Consider the following 19939-nt stretch of genomic DNA (forward strand, 5'->3'; position numbering starts at 1 on the left):
TGGCAAAAAACTAACAAATAGTTTTCCCCTCCCCTTATATTCAGCCCTGTGTTTTTCCACAAAAAAAAACAGCAGGAAAAAATTATTAGAGGATATGAAACAAAATGGATTTACATAACCAAAGGGTATGAAGATAAGCTCCTTAAGGATCTCTTTTTCAAACCTGAAACTAATATAAAAGGAAAGCTTGCATATTGGAAACATGTAAGTATAATTAGTTTATTATTTTTCTTTGAAATGTATTTATTTAAGATATTAAAGTTATGATTTAGGTAGCGCTATTATTTCTTCAGTCTCTATCAAATGTCCTTCATTACATTATTAATATCCTGCTTTATATTTTTTGATTGAAAAAAGTTATATAGTAATGTAATACAAATATATTTTTGTGGTGCATCTATAGTATAGTATACCACAACCATTTAATAATTTATGCTTTATATATATAATTTTTTATTTAGTTTTTACAAGTAGTAATAGTAACGTAAAAACCACTTCTCAGTGATTGAAAACATAAATATTTAGTTTATTAAAGAGTGGGAACTCTATAATACAACATTCATTCATTGGTTTTATGCTATATTATAAATTGCTTTGAGGACCCAGTGGAAATAGAAAGAAATTTATTTATGTTGATTGAATGCCTACTATATCCCAGGCACTGTGCTAGACATTTTGCAAGTGGTATGTAACTTATTCTCTGTAACACCATAGATAGATATTTTTTATCTCATTTTGACCAATATGAAAACTAAGAGACATAGAGGTTAATTAACTTACCAAAAGCTACATAATTAATAGGTAGGATTGGACTCCAGGTCTTCTGACTCTAGAATTTGTGCTTTTTTATCTTTATAATTTTGTTTTGATTTGGACACTAATTAATGGTAGAAATGAATACTTAGCATTATAGTAGAATTAACTGGAGTGAACATTCTATAATTTCTAAAGCACTTAGTTTGTGATAAGCTCCTTCATATGTGGCTCTCTGCTTGAGTAGCCTAAACTACAAATATTTCTATTACATTAGCATTGTTAGAAGGCAATACAAAAGGTCCAGACTGTCATTAGTCTTATTTCAAGGCAAATGAACACCTGTGTTCCAGATATAGCATAGTAATGTTCTCAACTCCTTAAATCGTGTGAAAGTTATTCATTGAATAAAAACATAGGATGCAAAAGGCAAACGTATTCTACTTAAAACTTGTCCCTCATCAGCACTCAGTGCCAACAGTATTAATTTGCTCCAGATGATAGTGTGTAATATAAAATTATAAAGTTCATCTAAAGTATGTTTTGACCCTCTGTGTAGAATATAAAATCACTGGATTTCAGAGCATACCACCTGCTTTTTTACATACTTTATACAGAGTATGATTTCGGAGTATGATTAGAGAGTATGATATCAGTATACTGATAACCAATTTGTTGTGTAATTATAACTAATTTTAATATATTGACAACCAATGTGTTTGTGTATAAATATATATTTCGTGTATATATTTTGTTGTGGCAAGCAAATATATATGTGCATGAAATCAAATAAAATATTCATTTTCCAAAGACTTTTTAGTATGTATAAAGTTATATAAAATGTACCATTGTCAAGGTTTTGCAAGTATTTTGAATATTATGAAGTTTTTTCAAGATAAATTTATTATAAAGAATGTTTGAAATCTCCCTTGTATTTTGAATAATTCTGCTAACTATATAATTATTAATGTTACTTTTTAAGAACTATTCTTTCATAGTTGATAAATATGTACATTGTGTTGTGCATTTTTATTTTTTATAACCACCATTCATAGAATATTATAGAAGTTGTCTTCATCTCAATTTCTTAAAGTAATTAAAATTATTTTTAATTGTAAGTTTTATTTTTTGATGAATAGTTTCTTTATATAAAATTGTCCTTCAATCTTCTGCTGGCTTCATTTGTAGTTTCCTCTTCAGCTCACTTAGTTGATATATTATTCTCTTATTATTATCTTTCATTATTCTTATTTTATTATTTATATAATAATTACATATTATTCTTTTATTCATTATGTATTATTTTTATTCACTTATTATTCTTTTATCTTTTATTATTTTGAGTGGTAAAAATAATAATATCAACTAAGTGAGCTACCTGATTTCTTGTTCCTTGGAGTTTGGTTTGTAAGAAACTATAGTGATAATTGATAAATCTAAAGGAACAGTGAAAGGGTTAAGGAGTAGGGAAAGGGGTGGAGGTGAGAAAACATGAACATTTAATACTGAAAGTTCATAAAAAACAAAACAATAGCAACAACAAAACATGCCATGAGCAAAGCAATACAAAGGATTAGCCAAGAATAGAATTCAAGGTTCAGTAATTAGATGAAGTAATCAGTATCTGAATCTTCTCCTGTTTGGGAATAAAACGTGCTTGACTTAAAGGGTTTAATAATTCCCATAACTATGGAACCTAAAGTGCGAAGAGACAGAGGAGTGAGTTCAAGCTACATTCACTTAGGAAATACTACGATGCAAAACTAGATGTTCAAATAAACATCCAGTGTTTATGGAGCAAGAACTAACTGTAAATGAGATAGAGAACCAGAAGTCAGAGGCTGTGAGGAGTGAATTTGACAAAAGCAGCTGGGTCAGAATAGAAGAAATGGAGGATGTGGAACACTTCCTAGACACTTACTAGGGACATTACTTTTCCATGGTTTACAGGTATTAAAGCGTGGTTGTGAGTGGTACAGATTAGGCTGGCATAAATACAGAACTGTGGGAGTTCAATTAGATCCAATTGAAGGAAAACTTGTATACTATTATGATAGATTTTAGGAAAATCTGAATACTAATATGAAAGATTTTGCTAGGATGCCTAAGGATATTTAAAATCGGCTTTGGTATCGTTGATCCTTTCCCTTGGAGGTTACTGCTGTTCTAAGCAAAATATATGTTCAGGGAGTAATAGCAAACACACCAATACCCCACCAGGGCTTTGACTTCAAATTCCTTATAAACTTATAGTAAGTAACCTAGGCTGGACTGTGTTGTAATTCCTTTATTACCTATACTTTGTTGGCATAAATAGTCTGCTTTCATCTACTTCCTATATTTCAAACATGAATTTAGAAGGAATATAGTGTGAGAGATACTCACACCCATGGGAGCCAAAAGGAAATAGATGGGGGCATTTCCCAAAATATTTATGTTAGAGGCAGCCTAGCTCCCCTCCCTTCCTCCCCCCGCCATCCCCACTCCTTGCCACATACATCGGAAGCTTCCTTGTGCTGATTTAGTTCCTATGTTGTAAGGAAGGAGAGAAAGCATCTGTGAAGTAAGAAAGTGATGGCCAGAAACTTTTACTGCTTCAACCATGTGGAAAGAAAAGAATCAGTCTATATGTTGTGAATTTCTATCTTTTTTGACAGTCCACTTCCTAGGATAATGATCTAATCTTTTTCTTAGAACTTGAGCAATACCCTTTCTCCTTGAGGCATGAAAATTGGAATTTCACACCCTCTGTCTTAATCTTCTGGAGAGGGTGCCTGATTCTCCCTGGTTATCAGCAAAGGAGGAAAGCTGTCTATAGGGTAACCATATACAACCTCTCTGAAAGGCATCTCTTACTCGGAACCACTTCTAACATACTGAATGTTCACATCTTGTACTCTATGGCTTTGTATACCTCCAGAAAACACCTGACATAAAATAACCTGGCATTCAGCTCTACTAAAGTAAGATTTGTTTTATAACTGCTGATTTGCTTGAATTCTAGAATATTTTTATTTACTTTTGCTTTGCTTCCAAAGATTAATTTTTCCTATAAATAAGACTCATGGAACTATATACATGCTATGTTGAGTGCCATTTTGTAAGATCAAATAAAATTAAATGTTCTCATATACAATTCTCCCTGTGAACCCTTTCCATTAATTATTATTAGATGTATTATTCTAAAGGTTAAATATATATTTTTAAATCTGATGAGCTGTTTGTATTTAAATCTATTATAATTTTAATAAGGACTCAAAAATATCAACAAGATAACTTTTTAATTATACCGCATAGGCCAGCCATGGTGGCTCACGTCTGTAATCTCAGCACTTAGGGAGGCCAAGGCGGATAGATTAATTGAGGCCAGGAGTTCAAGACCAGCCTGGCAAACATTGTGAGACCCCCATCTCTACTAAAAATACAAAAATTAGCTGAGCATGATTGTATACTCCTGAAATCCCAGCTACTTGGGAGGCTGAGGCATGAGAATCACTTGAATCCCAGAGGCGGAGGTTGCAGTGAGCAAAGATCACACCACTGCACTCCAGCCTGGGCAAAAGAGCAAGACTGTCTCAAAAAAAAAAAAAAAATACACACACACACACACCACATAGATGTGAAAAAATACATTAAGGTATAGTCAGCAAGATATTAATAGTGTTCATAGTTAATACAATTTTAGATAATTATTGCTTTCTAAAGGTTTATACATCTTTTTAAAAATTCAAATATGTTTTATTTACAAAATAAAAACGTTTTTATTGTGAACAAAAAATTTACTTACTTTTTTGATAACATAAATATAGAAATATTGCCTTCAGGTACCTCTGTTTTATATTTTATGCCACATCATCAGTTCTCTTCTTTTTAATTCATAAACTTTATTTGTTAGAGCAGTATTAGTTTCATAACAAAGTTGAGTGGGAAGTACAGAGAGTTTCCCTATACCCCACAATTGGCATCCTACACCACAGTGGTAAATTTATTAAATAGATGGACCCATATTGACACATCATTATCACCTAAAGTCCGCAGTTTCCATTGCGGTTCATTGTTGGTGTTGTACACTTTATGGGTTTTGTCAAATGTATAACTGTATGTATTCACTATTGTAGTATAAAGAATTGTTTCACTATCCTAAAAATTCTTTGTACTCTGCCAATCCTTCTTACCTTACCCCTGGCAACCACTGATCTTTTCACTGTCTCCACAGTTTTGCCTTTTCTGAAATGTCGTATAGTAGAAATCATATAGTATGTAACCTTTTCAGATTGGCTTCTTTCACTTGGTGATATGTGTTTATGTCTCCTTTATGCCTTTTTCATGTGGCTTTGAGCACACATTTTATTTTTAGCACAGAATAATATTCCATTGTATGAAAGATCATCCGTTCACCTGTTGAAGGACATCTTGTTTGCTTCCAAGTTTTGGCAATTATGAATAAAGCTCCTACAAATATTGTATGCAAGTTTTTGTGAGGGCATGTTTTTTATTCATTTGGGTAAATACCAAGGAATACAATTGCTGGATTGTATGACGAGAATGTCATACAAACAGCTGTAGCATTTTGCATTCCCATCAGCAATGAATAAGAGTTCCTGTTGCTACACAAGACCTCATCAGCTTTTGGTATTGTCAGTGTTTTGGATTTTGGTCATTCTAATAGGTTGGTAGTGGTACCTCGTTGTTGCTTTAATTTATAATTCCCTTAATTACGTATGATGTTGAACATTTCGTATGCTTACTTACCATCTATGTATATTCTTTGGTGAGATGTAATTTTCCTTTTACTATTAGAAAGATGAGATAATTTGTCACCTGTCCTATATAAGAGAGGAAAGAGAAGGATTCACCTTACTCAGGACTATTGCATTGCGTAGCACAGGAGTGCATTTACATCACAGTCTATGTAGCTGGCTTTGACTAGAGTGTTGCAGAACAGAGCTGGCAAGTCACGGTGAGGTTGCTGTAATTTCATACATCAAGAACTAGTCTTATTTGATTGCTTTTAGTATTTTATGTCTACTTTAAATTCAGGTAAATATGGCGGGCGGGAAGGACAGAGGGAGAATAATTAGTTCCATAATATTACAAGCCAAAATATTGAAGCTACTACTCATCTTCTTTTTTATCTTGTTCAACAGAAAATGATACTAAGAAAATAGTGAAGGAGTTGATTCTCTATGAGATTTAGCAAATGTGGAACTGGTCACCTTCTTTTATAATATGGAATGCTAAAAAATATGTTTAAGTATTTTTATTTTGGGGGTCAATTTATGTCATTGTTTTGTGAAATAGTGTGTTTCCTTATGCTGGAAAGTAAAATATTATTATTATTCAGTTTCTGGGATTTGTTCTAGCTTAACTAATGCTAAGAAATGAACTTTGTGATGACATTCTTACATCTACTCTAAAAATTGTCCTTTGTTATTGTATAACTCTCATTTTAGGGTTCCACCAGTAATGCAATTTATTTTAAATAGATATTTACTGAATATTTACAATATTCCAGGCAGTGTAGTAAAGCATAAGGCCTACAAACTTGCAATCAATCAAGTTCTATGCTGGAACTTGTAGGGGATGGGGAAGAGCTAGAAAAATCTCACTGGGCAGAGGTTGATTTTATAAAGAATGGAAATGAGGGAAATATAAACAATGAAGTACAATTTAGTCAGTCAGCCACCTGCAACTAATGGGTCTCATATAAGAAGCTGGAGTTGTTCTGAGTATTAGGAATTCTGAGAAGTAGTGGTTTTTAGTGTCTACTTAGGTAGAAGTATAAGATATTTGTCAGAAGAATCTATAGAGAAGATACTAGAGCTACCAGAGGCTAAAGATAATTGTAGTTCAGCCTTTAAGGTCCAAGGAAGCAATATTGATGGCTTAGAAGGGAGGCTATAGCCCTTTCTGGAGAAACCCATCTTTGACACCATTTATTATACCTAGCTCCATATATGTGGATAAGAAAGGTTTCAAGCCAAGTAATTGCAGAATTGGTTTCAAAAAGCAGCAAGTGGGTGCTAGATTAATACATAATCTGAGGTAAAAAGCTGTGTGAATTGCCAAAGTCAATAGAGAGATCACTGGGGAAATGAGAGAGTTGAACAGAGGGTTTATCAAATGACACAATGCATCCGAGGAAAGGCAAAGAGTAAGAGAAAGGAACTAGGAAGTGTTCATGTCTTTGAGATCTTGATATCAATTCTTTTGGATAAATATCTAGAAGTGGGATGGCTGAATCATATCATAGTTCTAATTTTAATTCTTTGAAGAACCTCCATCCTGCTTTTCGTAGCTGCTACATCATTTTGCATTTTCAAAAACAGTGCAAAGGAGTTTCAACTTTTTCATATTCTTACCAACACTTGTCTTTTACTATTTTTTGTAATAGCCATCTTAACAGATATGAGGTAATATCTTATTGCAGTTTTGATTTGCATTTTTCTGATGATTAGTTTCATTGGGCATTTTTATATACTTTTGAGGCATTTCTGTGTCTTCTTTGAAGAAATGTTTATTCAAGTTCTTAGGCAATTTTTAAATTAGTTCTTAATGAAAACATTCAACATTATACCTTTATTTACCACTCAGTGAAGATAATACTGTATCGGTATCGAATAATTTGGAGAGTAGTAGTTTCATTTTTATTCTTTTCTAAATATTATTTTCCCTCTTGATCTGCGATAAACTATGAAGAATGTTTTTTCTCATCTACTTTGTCCTCTTGATAGTCTCCAAATGCACTCTTACAAACTTGAGAATTTTCTTTTTTTTTTTTAATTATACTTTAAGTTCTAGGGTACATGTGCACAACGTGCAGGTTTGTTACATATGTATACATGTGCCATGTTGGTGTGCTGCACCCATTAACTCGTCATTTACATTAGGTATATCTTCTAATGCTATCCCTCCCCGCTCCCCCCACCATATGACAGGCCCCAGTGTGTGATGTTCCGCTTCCTGTGTCCAAGTGTTCTCATTGTTCAATTCCCACCTACAACATGCGGTGTTTGGTTTTTTGTCCTTGTGATAGTTTGATGAGAATGATGGTTTCCAGCTTCATCCATGTCCCTACAAAGGACATGAACTCATCATTTTTTATGGCTGCATAGTATTCCATGGTGTATATGTGCCACATTTTCTTAATCCAGTCTATCATTGTTGGACATTTGGGTTGGTTCCATGTCTTTGCTATTGTGAATAGTGCCACAATAAACATACATGTGCATGTGTCTTTATAGCATCATGATTTATAATCCTTTGGGTATATACCCAGTAATGGGATGGCTGGATCAAATGGTATTTCTAGTTCAAGATCCCCGAGGAATCGCTACACTGTCTTCCACAATGCTTGAACTGGTTTACAGTCCCATCAACATATAAAAAGTGTTCCTATTTCTCCACATCCTCTCTGGCACCTGTTGTTTCCTGACTTTTTAATGATGGCCATTCTAACTGGTGTGAGATGATATCTCATTGTGGTTTTTATTTGCATTTCTCTGATAGCCAGTGATGATGAGCATTTTTTCATGTGTCTATTGGCTGCATAAATATCTTCTTTTGAGAAGTGTTTGTTCATATCCATTGCCCACTTTTTGATGGGGTTGTTTGTTTTTTTCTTGTAAGTTTGTTTGAGTGATTTGTAGATTCTGGTTATTAGCCCTTTGTCAGATGAGTAGATTGCAAAAATGTTCTCCTGTTCTGTAGATTGCCTGTTCACTCTGATGGTAGTTTCTTTTGCTGTGCAGAGCTCTTTAGTTCAATTAGATCCCATTTGTCAATTTTGTCTTTTCTTGCCATTGGTTTTGGTGTTTTAGACATGAAGTCCTTGCCCATGCCTATGTCCTGAATGGTATTGCCTAGGTTTTCTTCTAGGGTTTTTATGGTTTTAGGTCTAACATTTAAGTCTTTAATCCATCTTGAATTAATTTTTGTATAAGGTGTAAGGAAGGCATCCAGTTTCAGCTTTCTACATATGGCTAGCCAGTTTTCCCAGCACCATGTATTAAATAGGGAATCCTTTCCCCATTTCTTGTTTTTGTCAGGTTTGTCAAAGATCAGATGGTTGTAGTTGTGTGGTATTATTTCTGAGGGCTCTGTTCTGTTCCATTGGCTTATAACTCTGTTTTGGTACCAGTACCATGCTGTTTTTGGTTACTGTAGCCTTGTAGTATAGTTTGAAGTCAGGTAGCATGATGCCTCCGGCTTTGTTCTTTTGGCTTAGGATTGTCTTGGCAATGCAGGCTATTTTTTGGTTCCATATGAACTTGAAAGTAGTTTTTTCCAATTCTGTGAAGAAAGTCATTAGTAGCTTGATGGGGATGGCATTGAATCTATAAATTACCTTGGGCAATATGGCCATTTTCATGATATTGATTCTTCCTATCCATGAGCATGGAACGTTCTTGCATTTGTTTGTGTCCTCTTTTATTTTGTTGAGCAGTGGTTTGTAGTTCTCCTTGAAGAGGTCCTTTACATCCCTTGTAAGTTGGATTCTTAGGTATTTTACTCTCTTTGAAGCAATTGTGAATGGGAGTTCACTCATGATTTGGCTTTCTGTTTGTCTGTTATTGGTGCATAGGAATGCTTGTGATTTTTGCACATTGATTTTGTATCCTGAGACTTTGCTGAAGTTGCTTATCAGCTTAAGGAGATTTGGGGCTGAGATGATGGGGTTTTCTAGATATACAGTCATGTCATCTGCAGACAGGGACAATTTGACTTCCTCTTTTCCTAATTGAATACCCTTTATTTCTTTCTCCTGCCTGATTGTCCTGGCCAGAACTTCCAACACTATGTTGAATAGGAGTGGTGGGAGAGGGCATCCCTGTCTTGTGCCAGTTTTCAAAGGGAATGCTTCCAATTTTTGCCCATTCAGTATGATATTGGCTGTGGGTTTGTCATAGATAGCCCTTATTATTTTGAGATACATCCCATTAATACCTAATTTATTGAGAGTTTTTCACATGAAAGGCTGTTGAATTCTGTCAAAGGCCTTTTCTGCATCTATTGAGATAATCATGTGGTTTTTGTCTTTGGTTCTGTTTATATGATGGATTACATTTATTGATTTGCATATGTTGATCCAGCCTTGCATCCCAGGGATGAAGCACACTTGTTCATTGTGGATAAGCTTTTTGATGTGCTGCTGGATTCAGTTTGCTGGTATTTTATTGAGGAATTTTGCATCGATGTTCATCAGGGATATTGGTCTAAAATTCTCTTTTTTTGTTGTGTCTCTGCTAGGCTTTGGTATCAGGATGATGCTGGCCTTATAAAATTAGTTAGGGAGGATTCCCTCTTCTTCTATTGATTGGAATAGTTTCAGAAGGAATGGTACCAGCTCCTCCTTGTACCTCTGGTAGAATTCGTCTGTGAATCCGTCTGGTCCTTGACTTTTTTTGATTGGTAGGCTATTAATTATTGCCTCAATTTCAGAGCCTATTATTGGTCTATTCAGGGATTCAGCTTCTTCCTGGTTTAGTCTTGGGAGGGTGTATGGGTCGAGGAATTTATCCATTTCTTCTAGATTTTCTAGTTTATTTGCGTAGAGGTGTTTATAGTATTCTCTGATGGTAGTTTGTATTTCTGTGGGATTAGTGGTGATATCCGCTTTATCATTTTTTATTGTGTCTATTTGATTCTTGTCTCTTTTCTTCTTTATTAGTCTTGCTAGTGGTCTATCAATTTTGTTGATCTTTTCAAAAAACCAGCTCCTGAATTCATTGATTTTTTGAAGGGTTTTTTTTTGTGTCTCTATCTCCTTCAGTTCTGCTCTGATCTTAGTTATTTCTTGCCTTCTGCTCGCTTTTGAATGTGTTTGCTCTTTCTTCTCTAGTTCTTTTCATTGTGATGTTAGGGTGACAATTTTAGATCTTTCCTACTTTGTCTTGTGGGCATTTAGTGCTATAAATTTCCCTCTACACACTGCTTTAAATGTGTCCCAGAGATTCTGGTATGTTGTGTCTTTTTTCTCATTGGTTTCAAAGAACATCTTTATTTCTGCCTTCATTTTGTTATGTACCCAGTAGTCATTCAGGAGCAGGTTGTTCAATTTCCATGTAATTGAGTGGTTTTGAGTGAGTTTCTGAATCCTGAGTTCCAGTTTGATTGCACTGTGGTCTGAGAGACAGTTTGTTATAATTTCTGTTCTTTTACATTTGCTGAGGAGTGCTTTACTTGCAACTATATGGTCAATTTTGGAATAAGTGAGATGTGGTGCTGAGAAGAATGTATATTCTGTTGATTTGGGGTGGAGAGTTCTGTAGATGTCTATTAGGTCTGCTTGGTGCAGAGCTGAGTTCAATTCCTGGATATCCTTTTTAAATTTCTGTCTCGTTGATCTGCCTAATGTTGACAGTGGGGAGTTAAAGTCTCACATTATTTTTGTGTCGGAGTCTAAGTCTCTCTGTAGGTCTCTAAAGACTTGCTTTATGAATCTGGGTGCTCCTGTATTGGGTGCATATATATTTAGGATAGTTAACTCTTCTTGTTGAATTGATCCCTTTACAATTTTGTAATGGCCTTCTTTGTCTCTTTTGATCTTTTGGTTTAAAGTCTGTTTTATCAGAGATTAGGATTGCAACCCCTGCCTTTTTTTGTTTTCTATTTGCTTGGTAAATCTTCCTCCATCCCTTTATTTTGAGCCTATGTGTGTCTCTGCATGTGAGATGAGTCTCCTGAATACAGCACACTGATGGGTCTTGACTCTTTATCCAATTTGCCAGTCTATGTCTTTTAATTGGGGCATTTAGCCCATTTACATTTAAGGTTAATATTGTTATGTGTGAATCTGATCCTGTCATTATGATGTTAGCTGGTTATTTTGCTCGTTAGTTGATGCAGTTTCTTCCTAGCATCGATGGTCTTTACAATTCGGCAAATTTTTGCAGTGGCTGGTACTGGTTGTTCCTTTCCATGTTTAGTGCTTCCTTCAGGAGCTCTTTTAGGGCAGGTCTGGTGGTGACAAAATCTCTCAACTTTTGCTTGTCTGTAAAGGATTTTATTTCTCCTTCACTTATGAAGCTTAGTTTGGCTGGATATGAAATTCTGGGTTGAAAATTCTTTTCTTTAAGAATGTTGAATATTGGCCCCTACTCTCTTCTGGCTTGTAGAGTTTCTGCTGAGAGATCCACTGTTAGTCTGATGGGCTTCCCTTTGTGGGTAACCCAACCTTTCTCTCTGGCTTCCCTCAACATTTTTTCCTTCATTTCAACTTTGGTGAATCTGACAATTATGTGTCTTGGAGTTGCTCTTCTCGAGGAGTATCTTTGTGGCATTCTCTGTATTTCCTGAATTTGAATGTTGGCCTGCCTTTCTAGGCTGGGGAAGTTCTCCTGGATAATATCCTGCAGAGTGTTTTCCAACTTGGTTCCATTGTCCTTGTCACTTTCAGGTACACCAATGAGACATAGATTTGGTCTTTTCACATAGTCCCATATTTCTTGGAGGCTTTGTTCATTTAACGCTTTTTTCTCTAACTTCTCTTCTCGCTTCATTTCATTCATTTGATCTTCAATCACTGATACCCTTTCTTCCAGTTGATTGAATCAGCTACTGAAGCTTGTGCATTCGTCATGTAGTTCTCATGCCATGGTTTTCAGCTCCATCAGGTCATTTAAGGACTTCTCTACACTGGTTATTCTAGTAAGCCATTCGTCTAATCTTTTTTCAAGGATTTTAGCTTCTTTGTGATGTGTTCAAACTTCCCCCAAAAGGCAGCAGAAACCTCGGCAGACTTAAATGTCCCTGTCTGACAGCTTTGAAGAGAGTAGTGGTTCTCCCAGCATGGAGTTTGAGATCTGAGAACAGACAGACTGCCTCCTCAAGTGGATCCCTGACCGCCGAGTAGCCTAACTGGGAGGCATCCCCCAACAGGGGGAGACTGACACTCCACACAGCCGGGTACCCCTCTGAGACGAAGCTTCCAGAGGAACGATCAGGCAGCAACATTTGCTGTTCAGCAATATTTGCTGTTCTGCAGCCTCCTATGCTGATACCCAGGCAAATAGGGTCTGGAGTGGACCTCCAGCAAACTCCAACAGACCTGCAGCTGAGGGTCCTGACTGTTAGAAGGAAAGCTAACAAACTGAAAGGACATCCACACCAAAACCCCATCTGTACGTCACCATCATCAAAGACCAAAGGTAGATAAAACCACAAAGATGGGGAAAAAACAGAGCAGAAAAGCTGAAAATTCCAAAAATCAGAGCACCTCTCCCCCTCCAAAGGAATGCAGCTCCTCACCAGCAATGGAACAAAGCTGGACCGAGAATGACTTTAACGAGTTGAGAGAAGGCTTCAGATGATTAAACTTCTCCAAGCCAAAGGAGGAAGTTATAACCTTGAGAATTTTCATGCCTTTTGACTGGCTTTCCTATAATTGCCTTTTGACTGGCTTTCCTATAATTGATCCAGTTTTGTAAGATTTATCTTTGTAGTTATTCTGTATAATAATGGTTCTCAAAGTGTAGTTGAGGGACCACCTTAGGTTCCTGAAATCTTTTTAAAGGATCCACCATACCAATATAGCTTTTATAATAATACTAAAACAGTATTTTCCTTTTTGATTCTCATTCTCCCATTACTGTATCATGGAGTTTTTCCAGAGGCTGCATGACGTGATACAATAAGAGATTTAATATATAAACAGATATGAAAATCTCTGGGTTATCTATTAAGCCAGACACTAAATCTATTCTTAAAAATATAGACCAATCCCACTCTTAACGGTTATTTTTTTTGAAATATAGTTCTGTTTTATAATAATGTGTAATTTCATGAAAATAAAATGGGTTTCTTATTGTTATTTTAAATAAATTAATGCATACTTTAAACTTTTTACACTTTGAATTTCTAGTATGGTAAATATTGAAAGAATATAATAAGCATAAATAAAAGATTTTAGGGGCCTCATAATTTTGAAGCAAATAAAGGAGTCCTCTGACCAAAAAGTTTGAGACCCTCTGCTAAACATCTCCATCAGATATAATTTTTATCATTTCTTTTTAAATATAACTATATGATTGTAAAGTAACACTTAGATTAGGAATGTTTTGGATAAACTTATATGTTAGCAGTAATGACCTAAATGTGTTTTTACATTTTTTATTTACTATGTTCCCATGTGACCATGGTTTAGTTATATATGGCTATGATTTTAGAGTACAAAAGTATCCAATATTGAACATACTGTCTACATAAAAAAGCATTCTTACTCATTAGCTAGAATTCCTGTGCTTAATGTAAGTTGCTTATGAGATTTATTTAGGCATAATATATTTAACAAATTTCCTTCCCAATATCTTAGTTATAATAGTTCACAACACATATGCCTTTAAATAACTTCACTAATGTTACATTTTTAAAGACAAAATTTTGTCATACATGTTATGGATATGTATGTAGAGACACGAGTAAAAATTTACATGAACAGTTCTATGAGAGAAATAATAAAGAAGGAAGAGAATGCAGTAGTTAGAATTGGGAGTAATCATCCCTAATAGCGATTTAAACAAAAACAACTGTTCTCTCACATAAAAATCAAGAGATAGACAGTGCATCGCTGGTATAACAACCCTGCATCATAATGTTCTCAGAGTTCTTCACTCCTTCCATCCTGTTGCTCCAGCATACATGGCCTCTATTTTGCAGGTCCTCTCGTGGTCCACAATAGTTTCACCAGATCCAGTCATTATTCTTTCATTCTAACCTGCCAGAAAGGAGAGGAAATAAAGAAGAAGAGGGCATAGCTATTGTGTTTACTTTTGGAAAGTTCCTAGAAGCTGCCATGCAACACTCTGCTTATATCTGGTAGGCCCCACAAATTGGGCTCATAGCTACAAGAGGCTAAGAAATAAAGTCTCATTCAGGCCATCCAAATGCCCAGCTAAAACATGAGTTTCCTTTATTGTAGAATAAGATTGGAATGACTGTTGAAGGACAGTTTCAAACATTTGCATGTACCTTTTCCAAAAACAGAACTCAAAGCCTCTACCAAAGGGAGCAAACCTAAAAGCTTATGTCACCATAATAGTCAGAAAAAATTCCATCATTTCTGGTTGTGGCAGTAAGTGATGTTTGCCCTCTAATATCTATCATATCCTCTTCCTCTCTAATAGCATCCCCAAATTTTAGCTGTCTGGATTAATTTGCATTTCTCAGCTTCTCTAGCAATTAAATATTGGCATGTATATTAGTTTTCTATTACTACAAATTTGGTGGCTTAAAATGGGATAAATTCATTCCTTTATAGTTCCAGAAGACTAAAATTGGCTTTACTTGACTAAATCAAAGTGTTTACATGGCTGATGTTTTTCAAAGGGCAGAATCTGTTTTCTTGCCTAGTCTAGTTTCTGGAAGCTGCCTATATTCTGTGGCTTGTGACCCCTACCTCACATCACCCTAACCTCTTTCTTCTGTCATCTCATCTCTTATATACATCCTCTCTAATGTCCTGCCTCCCTCTTACAAAGGCCCCTATTATTTTATCAGGCACACCACAATAATCAACTCATCTCAACATCCTTAATCACATCTGCAAATATCTTTTTGCCTATAAAGTGTTATGAGCTGAATGTGTCCCTTCAAAATTCATATGTTGAAATTCTAAACTCGTGTGGCTATATTTGGAGATGGGGACTCTAAAGAAGTAATTAAGATTAAATGAGGTCATAAGGATGGGGTCCTGACCTGATAGGATTAAGAATCTCCCCCTCTCCCAACCCCATGTGCACATACTGAGGAAAGACTATATCAGGACATAATGAGAAGGTTGTCATCGGCAAGCCAGTAACAGCCTTCATCAGAAGCTGAATCAGCTGGAACCTTTACCTTGGACTTCCAACTTTCAGACCTGTGAGAAAAAAAAGACTATGTTTTAAGCCAGTCAATCTATGGTATTTTATGGAAGCCCTACCCAACTAATATATAAGGTGACATTCACAGGGTTCAGGGGATTAGGACATAGATTATTTGGCAGCCCTTTATTCAGCTCATCAAACCATGTCATGAATGGAAGTATTTGGCAGATTCTGAGAAATGTCCCCAAAAGACAGTTGGCAATGGATTTTGTCTCCTCTTTCTGCCTTCCTTCATTCTGTGGCTTGGAACTTCATTTTAGACCATGAGAGTGAAAGCCATATATGAGTGGAAACTTGGAAGTATCCTGGATAACAGAAAATTGCAGTTTTCATACCAGCCCTGGTCTTCTTACATTCAGATATTCATGTGACATGGAAGTACTCCTATATTGAATAAGTCACTACTTGAAGCTAAACTTAATTCCAATTGTTATATTGGTAGATGCCCAGTCTGCTTCACTTAGACAAGATATAACTCATAGTCTAGCAACCTATAGCTAAATTATAAAATATTCACCTTATACATACCTAGCATATAAAGTGGCATAGAAACAGCATACCTATAATAAAACTCTAATTTGGAAAAGGGAAACACAGTTGTTTCTGCCCCCATAGCAGTTACCAAATCAGTCTGATAGGAATAGTAAACACTCTCTTCTTTTGAAATAGAGTAAACACATCTGGACAATCTCCTATATTTTCCCTGTGAAAACATCTTACCTGTTTATTCATATTTATGGCAATATCAGAATTAGGTATTAGGGAATTTGTTCCTCCTGAGTGTTGGAGTTTCATAGTCTTAATAGATTTAGGGGCCTATGGGTTGCTATAGAGATTGAAGAACCACAGGTATTTTTAGGACAGACTTTAATTTTTTTGGTAATACATTTCATTCAAAAACTTAGTATGCTTCTGATATATTTGATGTCAGTAGTTTCTATCCTTAAGCAAGTAGAAAGATCTTGTTTAGACACTGTTTATAATCCTGAAGCTTCTGATCTTTCACTTAGTGGTTTTTGTTCTCTACTCATTTTCCTCTCTTCCAAATTAATGATAGTGCCCATAGGTGTACTTTCTGAAACAATGGGTGTTGGAGGGAAGACAAAATTCTTAATCTCATCTTTCCTGCAGACATTTACACCTTTGTATATAAGTCTTATTTCTACTTTGAAGTCCCCTATTGTAACCGCTTCAATTTGAGGAACGAGATGTTGGTTTTTTCACCTACACAAGGCCCTGAATCACTAGAATCTCAGTAAGCTTAACTTGCAGTCTTCAAAGAGTACCTGCCTTATCAAAAATTTTATTCTATTTCCATCTCTTATTTCAGCCTGGCTAGATATAACCCAGAATTTTTTTCTCTCAAAAGACTTAAATAAAAGCTACAAGTAACATCTAAGACACACTCAAATATGGTATTTCTTTGAAAATTTCTGTAACAGAACACACTCAGTCAGCATGTAGCCTGCCATCCAAAGTGAAAATGCTTTGAAGCCATAATAACAAGGGTCACCAGCTCTTCAGCCTGTAATATCTTGAGTCCTTATCACTGGTCACCCAATCTCCTGTACTAAGGTAGTGTCAAATGTTTTACATTTCTTTCATCTGTACCATCCCACTTCCAGCTAGCATATTGCTATCAGTTTAAATTAGATTCAGCTATGTGTAATAAAGATCTAAAATGATACTAATATGTTTGTTCACCTCTCAGGTAAAACTCCAGAGGTATACAGTCTAGGACTGATATTATGGAACTATTTCACTCAGTACTTAGTGACTGATTGTTTTTATCTCATGCTTTTCTGCACATGACCTCCAGTCAAATAGTACCTCATGACCCAAAATTACTGCACTTACTCCACGCATCACATGCACACTCCAGCCATCAAGAAAGAGGAAGAGATAGAAAATAAAAGTGTGAGGGAACTTGTAGATGTGTTTTAAGTAAGGTTTCTAAATGATGCCACACAATATATCTTTGGCTAGATTTTGGTTTTATCATTACATTCAGCTGCAAGGAAGGCTGAAATATGTAGGTGTTATTTTAAGCAGAAATGTGCCCAGATAAAAATCAGAGATTCTATTATGAAAGCGAAGGTAAACGAATATTAAAGAACAAATATAAGTCTTTGCTGCAGAGTAGGTATGGAAAGCAATTGGCAAAGCAATAGAAAATAATCAAGAAGTAAAGAAAGTATTTAATGGAGGTAGAATGTTATAATAAAATATTATAAAATAAAATAGATACTTTCCACTTGAATTATTAAGACATTTATTTGCCTGAGACAGTTAAAGCAAAGCTAGGTTGCAATGATGTCAAAAATCTTGCTATAGGATGTTTGTTACTTTTTACTAATAAACTTGTATTCTCTATGGTTCTTGTTTCTCTTCTTTGAATTTCACTTGTTTTTGGTTTCTCTTTGATGCTTTCTGAATTTTTTTTCAACTACTCTTCCAGTTCACTAATTTTCTTGTTAGCTATGTTTAATCAATAAATTTTAATTTTTTGTTCTTTTCCTGCAGATATATCAAAATTGCTCATTCTTTATTGAAAAATAATAAGCAGAGTAACTCTATAGTCTTTGTCTGTTCATGTTCATTTGATACTTCAGGTCTTGTGTACTGCTAATTGTATTTGAAATATCAATTGTGAAAATTTTAGGCCTTAGAATGAAGGTACTTTCCTCCATAGTGTTTCCATTTTCTACCACTAGAAACTGAATCACCACCAATATTTGACCATGGCACAATTTAAATCTCAAGATTTTATGGATTATTCAGGTATCATTTTAATTTACAGCCTGTTTTATTCCATGTTTACTTGTATCATGCTGTAGCTGTGTGAGTTTTCAGCTCACTATGGACAGGATCTTCTACTTTGGTGAACGTGGGATTTGATTTTTGATTCCTGATCTCCTTGAGCCATCAAAGTTATTCCTGATCTGCAAATTTTATCAGAACAAAAGCATCTTTGAGGACTTACCTTTGGGGGATCTTGCCTTCTCTTAAATTTTGACCTGATAAGTCCTAGCTTTCTTGGTAGCTCTTTCCTAATTTTCAAAAGACTTTTAATTTTTTTATTTTGATTTATGTATTTACTTATTCTTTTTGAGATAGTGTCTCATTCTGTTTGTTGCCCAGGCTGGAGTGAAGTAGCACATTCATGGCTCACTCCAATCTTGACCTCCTGGACTCAAGCAGTCCTTCCACTTCAACCTCTCTAGTAGTTGGTAATACGGGCACACACCCCCACACCCAGCTAAGTTAAATTTTATTATTATACTTTTTTTTTAGAGACAAGGTTGTTGCCCAGGCTGGTCTTGAAATCCTAGGCTCAAGCAGTCCTCCTACATTGGCCTTTCGAAGTGCTGGGATTACAGATGTGAGCCACCATGCCTGGCCTAAACAAATCTTTCACAGGGCTTTTTGAAACTTGAGAATTAGTCCAAATTTATATCTTACCAGTCCTGGTTATGGATGTCTCTACTCTCCAAATTTTATTTTCATTACTAAGTATTTCTGGTACAGTCTTCTTTTGACCTGATAATCATTCTCTCTTTTTAGCTGTATTTTAAATACTAAATCTGATGTACTTTGTGTTGATTTTATAATTTATTTTTAAGTTTTAAAGTTCTCTCATAGTTTTCTCATCTTCCTAGCACTTCAGTTTTAAAAAAAAAACTGTTTTGTAGATTTTTTCTTCCATTCTGACTAGTCTATCTTGAATCCTGATTTATTATAATTCTGTAGATGCCATCAAATAATTTATATTTGGATCCCCAAAGACAGAAAATGCATACGATCCTATTACCAAGTTTAAATGAAAGTTCTGGAAGTGTTATAGCTAGTAATTAATGATAAATATGTTGTTTTCTGCATTTTAGTTATTTTGAGCTTCAGTTTTATCAAACAGTAAAAACATAGTAAAATTCATATTTACTTGGCTTCTTTTTACATTCTTGAGTTATCACTAGAAATAGTAAAAAGTGTTACAGTTTTTGAAAATGTGAATCCTAAATTGCCTGAAAAATTATAATAATTTTCTCAGGTCTCTTGCTATTATGTTAATTATTTTTGGTATCTCACATTGTTTACATTTTGTTATAATTTTGAGAAACACTACTGAAGCTACATTGCGAACTTCACCATTTTTAAAAACATCTTTACTGAGATGTAATTCACATACCATTAAAATAAAACATTTTAAGTGTCCACTCCAGTTGTTTTTAGTATATTCACAAATTTGTGAAACGATCATCACTAGTTAAATAAAATTTTCATTATTCCCCAGAAGAAACCCCATACCCATTAGAAATTCTCTC

General features: G+C 35.0%; 1 protein-coding gene across 2 annotated transcripts in view; it reads left to right on the forward strand.

The window, feature by feature from the left end:
* Nucleotides 1-19939, forward strand: part of LRRIQ3 (leucine rich repeats and IQ motif containing 3) — a 172471-nt gene that overhangs the window by 88931 nt on the left and 63601 nt on the right. For both annotated transcript variants that reach the window (XM_513491.7, XM_063800379.1), the window contains exon 5: nucleotides 45-204. In XM_513491.7, coding sequence (XP_513491.2) covers nucleotides 45-204 — 160 coding nt within the window. The remainder of the gene's footprint in view (nucleotides 1-44; nucleotides 205-19939) is intronic.

This window comes from Pan troglodytes, chromosome 1, assembly GCF_028858775.2.
Source record: "Pan troglodytes isolate AG18354 chromosome 1, NHGRI_mPanTro3-v2.0_pri, whole genome shotgun sequence".
Classification (NCBI taxonomy): Eukaryota; Metazoa; Chordata; class Mammalia; order Primates; family Hominidae; genus Pan; species Pan troglodytes.